The 9414-nt window shown below is 37.6% G+C and overlaps 1 protein-coding gene across 2 annotated transcripts; it reads left to right on the forward strand.

Moving 5' to 3' along the window:
- Positions 1 to 2431: 2431 nt before the first annotated feature.
- LOC136855182 (cubilin-like) lies at positions 2432 to 8667 on the forward strand. 2 transcript variants are annotated; one of them, XM_067132094.1, is made up of 11 exons: positions 2432 to 2587; positions 4039 to 4089; positions 5149 to 5178; positions 5387 to 5419; positions 5639 to 5668; positions 5891 to 5923; positions 6401 to 6430; positions 6781 to 6852; positions 7000 to 7119; positions 7345 to 7521; positions 8017 to 8667. In XM_067132094.1, exons 1-11 carry the CDS (start codon positions 2464 to 2466, stop codon positions 8226 to 8228), a joined length of 912 nt encoding a protein of 303 aa, XP_066988195.1. In that variant the 5' UTR covers positions 2432 to 2463; the 3' UTR covers positions 8229 to 8667. The 2 variants fall into 2 exon arrangements, with proteins under 2 accessions (XP_066988195.1, XP_066988196.1); XM_067132095.1 differs by lacking the exon at positions 5891 to 5923.
- The last annotated feature ends 747 nt before the right edge of the window (positions 8668 to 9414 follow it).

Below are 9414 nucleotides of genomic sequence, written 5' to 3' on the forward strand. Positions count from 1 at the left end.
TTTCTTCATATGTATGTTGAACATTTTTCTGAGCTATAAAAAATGTGAGGAAAAAACTGCTTGTGAATATTTACCCGTGTATTTGATCATTTCCGCATTCTCTGAAATATGGAAAAAAAAAAAAGGATTTTTAGGGTTTTGTTGTGTGTCATGTTGTCATTCCAAAACTTGTATTTTAGAGCTGAAATTAGGAACTGTTATACTTGAAACTTATATCCTGATTATAAAAATATAGTTGTTTGTGTGTGTGTGTACACATACAATATTATTTATATATATATATATATATATATATATATATATATATATATATATATATATATATATATATATATATATATATTACTAACAGGACCTCATTCAAACAGTCCTCTTTATTTAGTATCCGTACGGATACTTGGTGTACGGATACTTGATAATGAGGACTGTTTGTCCAAGAAAGCTTGTAACTTTTCCTGAATAAATACTCCATCAGATACCATCCAGTTTGAATGAGGTCCTGTTAGCAATTCTACTAATGCACAGAAAAATTGCGTATGTGATAAAGTTCATATATATATTCATATATATATATATATATATATATATATATATATATATATATATATATATATATATATATATATATATATATATATATATATATATATATATATATATATATATAGCTTCGTCATGAACTGTAAGCACAACTGAGGAGAGAGAAATGATTGGCGAGGCGTGCCCTTTTCAGGAAAATACTCTGAGTCATTTCGAACAAGAGCTTCCACTGGTTTTGCATAAGAGTGTTCATCATGTACTCGTTTTCCAGTCCATCTGTGGGTTCTGCACATGACAGACCTCTTTTTCGGGAGGCCTTCGCTCCCTCGGATTTGAGGTTTGACACACAAATTTTGTAGGAACAGCGTCTGCCTTAAGATGCTTCAGACCACCAGCTCTTCCAGATTCGTACTGGCCTCTTCAAAATGGCCCTAGAGATGAACGGTATGTTTGTTGAACTTTTTAATGGCAACAATATGCTTCCGAAAATAACGTTCATCTGTACGTCATGCATGCAGGTAGAAATTTTCATCCAAACATAAATACATATAGCTGCTCTTCACATCAATTTTCTTGATACACTGGAAGATAATTCTCATTACCAGCGACGCCAATTATTGATGCTGTTGCAGTGCTAGACAATATTTTAGTAGTCATTCAGTCAACAGCATCACCACACACAATTTGCAAAAATGCAGTGAAGAAAGTCTTCCCGAGCAGATGTGGGGTCTATCATGAGCTTCCAGTTTTTAGTCTGACTTTGATTTCCCATTGTTCCTCGGCTTTCTGGGTTTCTGGAAAACCTGTGCCATATTTTTCCCCGTCCAGGCCGTACAGTACAACCTACTGATACGCAGCAAACCATTTCTGTACAGAAAGAATGTCACTCACAGGCGATAAGAGTACAAACATTCGGTTTAATCAAGTCAGGCTCTGGTTGGGAGGCAAGATGTGGCCATAAGGTCACGTGACCCAAACCGACCAATCACGGTTGACGTGTCTGACTCGAGCATGGCCAGACTCTCTGACCAGAGCCAGTGTGTTTGCAGGCATCCATCCAAGAACTGACCAGACCCAGTGCTTCTTACCTTTAGTAATTTGTGTGTGATGGACACCCATCCAATGACTCAACAAACCCAATGGCTCCTAATTCGTGAGGTAAAAGTGGTCCTTCAGGTGATAATAAGGAACAGCCAAGTTTCATTACCCGAAAGAAGGGGGACAGAGAGAGAGAGAGAGAGAGAGAGAGAGAGAGAGAGAGAGAGAGAGAGAGAGAGAGAGATGGCCCTTGAACACTGGCTATCTCTCCCTATTTGAGATGTTTGATATTACATGTTTATTGCAATGTGGTTCTTCAGTCTCTCTCTCTCTCTCTCTCTCTCTCTCTCTCTCTCTCTCTCTCTCTCTCTCTCTCTCTCAACAAATGGAAGGGTGAGAAATCTACGAAAATGTCTCAAAATTTGGTATGTGAAAGAAAGTGAATTTTATCATGTATCATATAGGAACTAAAAATGTCCTCATCATCTCCATCATTATCTCCGCTTCCTTGTTAGGTGTCGCCACTTCTGCAATACGAAATGCCTCTTTATTCAGTTTCCTTTATCCCTCGAAATCGAGGGGCAACGAAGCAGCCGCCTCACAAGTGGCACTCGGGAAGTCTTATCATGACCCTGTCGAGAGCTTACTTCCAAACCTCTTCTTAATCATCATCAGGCCATGATGACACAACCGGTGACTCACACATCCAACACCCAACCCCCTCCCGCCGCCATATTAATCAGTCATCCACTTGAACTGTGGCCTTCAGAAAGAGACGCAACGTCCTTGGAAAGTGAACTCAGTCACGCGTCTGACGAATGCATCCTCGTGAGGACTGGGTATATAGAGACCCAGGCTGCAAGGGAGAGCCAGTCATAGATAGCTATGCAGCTTTGGGCGTTTGTAGTCCTCTCTTCCATCCTGACATGGGTGCACTTCGCCCACTCTCAGGATTGGGCAGATGTTCTCATTGCAGACTGCAGAAAATTTACTAACGACGCACTGAAAGGTAATGTACAGATTTGTTCACTGTTAACAATTTTACAACATCTGATTTTTACAGGAATGGAAATCGTATGGATTTTTTTACCAATTCTGGAGTCACCCTCAATGAGATCATTTCAGTATTATTGTTTTATTTATTTCAGTGAGCTGCATATTTTATCAACAGCCTAACTGTTGTTGCCTTAATATTCTTGGCTGCGTCTTCTCTTGATTGGAGGAATAATCATTCAAGTCCACTTCCTTTTGATGCCATTTCGTTTTGTCGGGAGATTTGTCAGAAAGGCAAGTTAGAGACTGAATGTTATCTGGTTGATGACAAGAACAACGCCTTCCTCTGGACTTGGTCTTTTTCATTCTCTCTGCTTTTGCATCGTCCCTGTCTTCCCTCAGCCCCCAGTTGATGTGGGAGGGGGTAATCCTGCTTGAAGGCTGGTTTTGTCCTGCTCTGTTATACTGGTTTGAATGCAGGAATTTTTCTATACTTCTTTATGGTAACCTTGAGGTTTCTTCTTGCTATAAACACTCATTTTAGTCCACTGTTCTTATATTCTTGGTTGACTATATCGAATGTGTTTTTTTATTTTCTATTAAATAAGACTTTTTGCTTTTATTTCACTAAGAGAATATCACACTTACCATATCATATTTCCAGGAAATTCTCTTCCAACTAATAATTTCAAGTCTTTCGTTACTCCAGAGCAGATGACTTTATATTGGATGACCTCCAGGAGACAATGAGTGACACAAGCAGACTGTCACCAATACAACTTTCGTTATTTCTGGAGGTTCTCATACTGATCATAGCAGGTCAGCCATGGTGTTAAAATATCCCTTTCTGACTGTCACCACCTGAAGAACGAGCTCACTCTTATTCTAGAAATGAAATGCACTGAGTGATCACAGATGTTCCAGCCTCTGGAGAAGGGTCTGAGAGTGGCTTTGTCAGAAGGACTGAGCTTCAGGAAAACTCAGTCCTATTTGATGAGCCCGTCTCTTGCCGCACGTGGTTTCCCTTTTAACAGCTGTGTAAGTTTCCTTCAAGACTCTGTACATGCTATTTGCTTTACAGAGCTTCTCAATTCTCATTTCAGTGAGATGCTACATTGTCACATACAAGCTCACAGCAGGAGTCCTCAAGTGCTCACACTGTGGACGATATTCACATTAGTCTTGTTGACGCAGATTGTCACAAGTTCCAAAGGATCTGTGATGATACCTTAAAGCAACAGGCTACATTGCCTTCAGTTTTCTGACGTGTATTGATGTTTACAGGTATATGTTTATTTATCGGTTAAGAACTCTCTAATTGTTATTTTATCAACTCGTTTTCTCTTGTACAGAAGCTAGCCTTGCAGATTAATGACATTTGAGGCTTAGCCTGTGTGAACAATGACTTCTTATTTCAAATCAAGTCATCGAAATGAAACCAAGTGACTTCTTCCAATTTCTTTTCAGGAGTGAACGACCTTCAGCAGAAGCAAAATGAAATACTGGAGAATCTTCACGGTAAGTAAGGCAGAAATTCACTTCCCAGTTGACAGAGCAGTGACGCTACTGCTGTTGTCATTTACACTTACTACTGGTTATTGAACTTTACATTTCTTGTAACACTTGAGAAATATTTTTTTCCTCCCTTGCAAAGTATCTGGTTTAACTTTTGGAGATAACCGTAACAATGTATTTCATTTTCACTTATCTGACTTCACTGAAAGGCTACACCACCTGGTCTCTGTGACTTGAAAATCCCTGAGAAATTAAGGGGTCTTCACATTCTCCTTCTTGCAAAGGAGTGTAATAACTCCCTGGGAATAATTATACATGGCAAACATATTCATTTTCATCCGTCATATTATGTTAATCACTAAGAGTAGGAGATATTCATCGATCAAGGACACAACAGAACTGTCACTTGTCATCTACAGTATGTAGAAGCTTGGGTGAAGAAACAGAAATAGTGAATGAATCGGGGCTTGTTATTTATTTCTTCGACATTCTGGAGCCAATGAATGCAGAGCCCAAACAACCTTTATTAGGATACAACCAACATCTTTCTTTTGTATGTTTAAGACTCTTGGATCAAAGGTCTGCTAGGGGACACAAACTTATCCCCATCTCCATAATCTTAGGGAATGTCTTGTCAAGACCATCTGATCCTTTTCAATTTGCTCTTCCGAGTTGAATGCAACTTTGTTTTTCTGGCCTTGTCCACCCGTGCAGTCATCCAATGCAAAATTTTACCTTTAAGGAAATTGACGTTTGAAATAAAAATCACTGACATTTATGCAAATACTGTGGTTCCGATCAATGAAGTCAGTGTCTTTGAAACGTTGCTTTCTATTTTCAGAGGTGCAGAAGCTTCTGCATTTCTGATCATGTTGAAAACAATCTTCAAGGTACTTTTGTGGCAAGTTTTATATTCTACCACAATTATTATAAAGAAAATCATTTTCTGACCGACATCATTTGAGTTCATAATAATGATACTGAACTGACAATCATAGAGCTCAATTCATTGTTCATCTTTCCACTGGAATCACTTCAATCAAAATAAATTTCTTTTTGCAGAACTTCGTCGTGACCTGGATCACGTGCAAGGTACTTGTAACCCACATAATATTTTTCTTCTTTTCATGACAACATAATTGTCTGTGCTTCATCATGATAATCCACTGTCAAATCATTCGAAATTGGGATGACAGCTGATGTCTTCCTTCCATGCAATAACTTTGCCTCCAAATTAATCTGCCTTGAAAAATCTTGACAGAAGTTAAGCTTTACAAGTCGTTGCCTTTGTTTTCTTCAGGTACAGTGAACAACAACCAGGATTCTTTGCAAAGTAAGTTCATTTATTTATCAATGTCATGGCAAGAAAATGTTTCCAAGTTGTGTGATGTTGCATATTTTCAGATATTACCATAAATATTATAATGTAGTTTCTTACTCATAAAACAATTATCAACGCAAATTGTGAATTGGGACATTTGAAGACAGAAGTCATCCTTGAAAATAGAAAGTTAATTTTGCCTCTCATTGAGGAAAAAATTTCTCTTTTCAGACTTCCATCAGGAACTGGAACACGTGAAAGGTATTCTCAACCCCCCTTGGAGTTCTTCTTCTTCTTTCCATCCTGCAACTGAGCCAAAATGAGTCTGCATGTCTTGAGTGAATGTGAAAATAACGACCAAAAATCATGATAAAATCCTATGTCTTCCTCGTGATAGATTCCTTTAGAGATAAGAATGACAATATTCGGGATTGGTTATAGAATCGAATTTCATAAGAGACCTTTGATGTTTCTTTTCTCCAGGTGCAGTGAACAACAACCAGGTCTCTTTGCAAAGTAAGTGCATTTATTCATCATGTATTCAGGACAGGTCATGTAAAGACATCAGTATAGCCAGCAACAATATTCTCTAGACCCTCTGAAGACACTGTTGCCAATATTTCCGCTTTGTCTGTGCTTTCTATTTGGGATGTGAATTTTGGTGGTTTATTCGTCCCTAAAACGTTTGTGTACTTGTGTTCGATTCAAAATAAGTGAGAACGAAAGCACATCATTTCTTGGAAAGGGTGTCTTCAGTATTAGAAGTCATGTGAGGATGGGTATCAAGCAATAGGATAGTATCATTCTGTTGAAATAGAGATAACTGTAGAGACAGGGATGCCCTTCCTTCCTTTCACTCAAATTCTGTCGGGGGAGGGAAATGTTTGCATAATCAGAGGAAATAGATTTACCGCTGAGCCTTCATGATTAATGAGTCTCAGTCAGCCTAATGACTGAAGCATCTTCTAAAGGAGGTTATTTCTCTCTTTCCAGATATCTTGCAAAAACTGGAGACATCAGAAGGTAATTGCAAAGCTTCTTCAGTGCCCCTCACTCGTTTCTGAAAGTCAAATGCTGTCAGTTGTGGAAATCAGTTCTGAAGGTTAATGCAAAGCCTTTGGCATTTTCGCTGGTGACAGATAATATCATCGTCATGTTTAGTGATACCGAATGATGAAGATGTACAGCCAGGTCTCCTGCAAAGAAGGTTTATCAAAATACCAGGGCAGGAAAATTTATGATCATGACAATTATGATCGGTGTCAGACGAAACGTTACAATGAATTTCATAGACATACACACACACTTATGTATATGTATATATATACAGTATATATATAAACTTAATCCAGAGTACCTCCTATATATTTCAGGGATCCATCAGAAAACAAAAGGCTGCCCTGGAAAGGAGGACTCGGAATCCTTCAAAAACATATCATCAGCAGGTACGTTTTTCATCTGAAAGGGATTTGACGCAATTCTTAATCTATGATTTACCGTAACTTTTCCCACAAATGAGTTCTCCCCCAGAAAAAAACTGAGCTATTCCACAATGCCTCATTTCTCTAAACTATATATTTACTCCCGAGCAGACATGGCCGAGTGCGGCCCAGGGAAGGGCGCGTGCAGCCCCCACGCAACCTGCAGGAACTCCAGTGGGAGTTACAGCTGCTCCTGCAACCCCCCTTTCGAGGGAGATGGACGAACCTGTGGTAAGGGAAGACGATCCTTTGTCTGTTAGCTTTTTCCTACAGAGTCAAAATCTGTGAACAGTCAGCTGAAAAAAGCAGAATCACTTCAGCTGACTTTGTTGTATCATCATCTACTTTCTCATCTTATAAATCAGCTCATGAAAGGTCAATCCTAATGTCATTCGGGGTCATTTTGACTCTTATGTAACCTTCTTCATTACAGCAATCTCCTCTTCCTCCTTCCAGAGTTCTCGTGCAAAAGTCCGGCCCAGTTCATCGAGGGTCTGGGATGCGTGAAGCTTGTCGAGGAAGAGATGACGTGGGACCAGATGAACGCCACCTGCCAAGCGTCAGGGTGGCGGCTCCTCCAGGAATTTCAGTTGGGCCATCTCGAGCAACTTCGTCGGACTTTCACTTATCGTAGTAAGTTGCTTCCTGACATAAATTTAGAAATAATACTTATCAACAGGAGAGAGAGAGAGAGAGAGAGAGAGAGAGAGAGAGAGAGAGAGAGAGAGAGAGAGAGAGAGAGAGGAATTTTCAATGTCATGTTAAGCCACAGACAAATATATTTTTTTATATCTAGCAAGTTGTTACTAATCAGTATTTATCCAAGAAAAATATATATATATATATATATATATATATATATATATATATATATATATATATATATATATATATATATATATATATATATATATATATATATATATATATATATATATATATAAGAGGCATTTCAAAATTATTATTAGTCAGCAATAATCCCAAAAACATATTCACACGATATTCAATCAATAATGAAAATGCTGACATTTCCAACATATCATTTACGGCAATTGTCGTTAACATTTTGATTTACTGACTAACTTTTCTTTATGCTGATCATTTATCTTTATTTCATTACCGTCAAAGTAATCACATGGATTGGAATGTACGACGGGAAATGGGTGGAGAGTGGAATCGATTTGCCAGAGGAGCTTTGGATGGAAGGTCACCAAGCAATCCCAGAAAGAAGGCGTTGCGGCTTCATTAAATATGACAGCTCTTCTTCTTCGGTCAAAGTGACTCGAATTGAGTGTTCAAATAAGAGAATGGGCTTCTGCCAGCTCGTTATTAACCCATAGGTATACAGAACCCTGAGTCCATAGAAATGAACAACTCTGAATCCTTCTTAGAATGAATTAAAAAAAACTTGTGATTTTCTTCATAGTTGATAATGTCTGTAGAACTACTCCTCCTTCCTTCCCATCCTCTCTGATAATAATACTGTTTTGCTGAGGATGAGAACTATGCTGCTATTAGATGCATACATGTTATAATATTCATTCGCTTAGATTCTGCTTCAAGTTTAAGTTTTCGCGGCTTATTTCCTCTATTGCGCTTCACTGATGCTGCTCTATGTGACCCTCTAGGGATATAAACTTTTATGCTTTGCATAGGTTATTGCATCATAGAGATAAATATAACCTTTTGATATACACTTTGTGATTATGGGGAATGTTTGACACAAAATAGAATTGTTATTCTCTGTGTGACATTTCAACAATATATGCAATCAAACCACTTGTTCTTTTATTTAAACCCTTTTTATATCTTTTGAAATTTTTGAAATGAATGAAGGGAAGTGAACAAAGAGATTAAGAAATGGCCAAAGAGTAAAAATTAAAGAATTTTTTAATAACAATTGTGAGAGCAGGGAAAGAAACAATGTTGATGAAGGGAAAGAGGTGGAATATAGAAAAAGTGGAAGGAACTCTGGAATTTCACATTGACATTGGTAACATTTGAACATTGTGAAAACAGATAAAATAACTGACATTGGTAACATTGAACATTGTGAAAACGGATAAAATAAACATTGGCAACATTTGAACATTGTGAAAACAGATAAAATAACTGACATTGGCAATATTGAAATGTGAAAACAGATAAAATAACTGACATTGGCAACATTGAACATTGTGAAAACAGATAAAATAACTGACATTGGTAACATTTGAACATTGTGAAAACGGATAAAATAACTGACATTGGCAACATTGAACATTGTGAAAACAGATAAAATAACTGACATTGGTAACATTTGAACATTGTGAAAACAGATAAAATAACTGACATTGGTAACATTTGAACATTGTGAAAACAGATAAAATAACTGACATTGGCAACATTGAACATTGTGAAAACAGATCAAATAATTGACATTGGTAACATTGAACATTGTGAAAACAGATCAAATAACTGACATTGGCAACATTGAACATTGTGAAAACAGATCAAATAATAAAGATAATATTACATTGGCATGAC

Source organism: Macrobrachium rosenbergii, chromosome 30, assembly GCF_040412425.1.
Source record: "Macrobrachium rosenbergii isolate ZJJX-2024 chromosome 30, ASM4041242v1, whole genome shotgun sequence".
Taxonomy (NCBI): Eukaryota; Metazoa; Arthropoda; class Malacostraca; order Decapoda; family Palaemonidae; genus Macrobrachium; species Macrobrachium rosenbergii.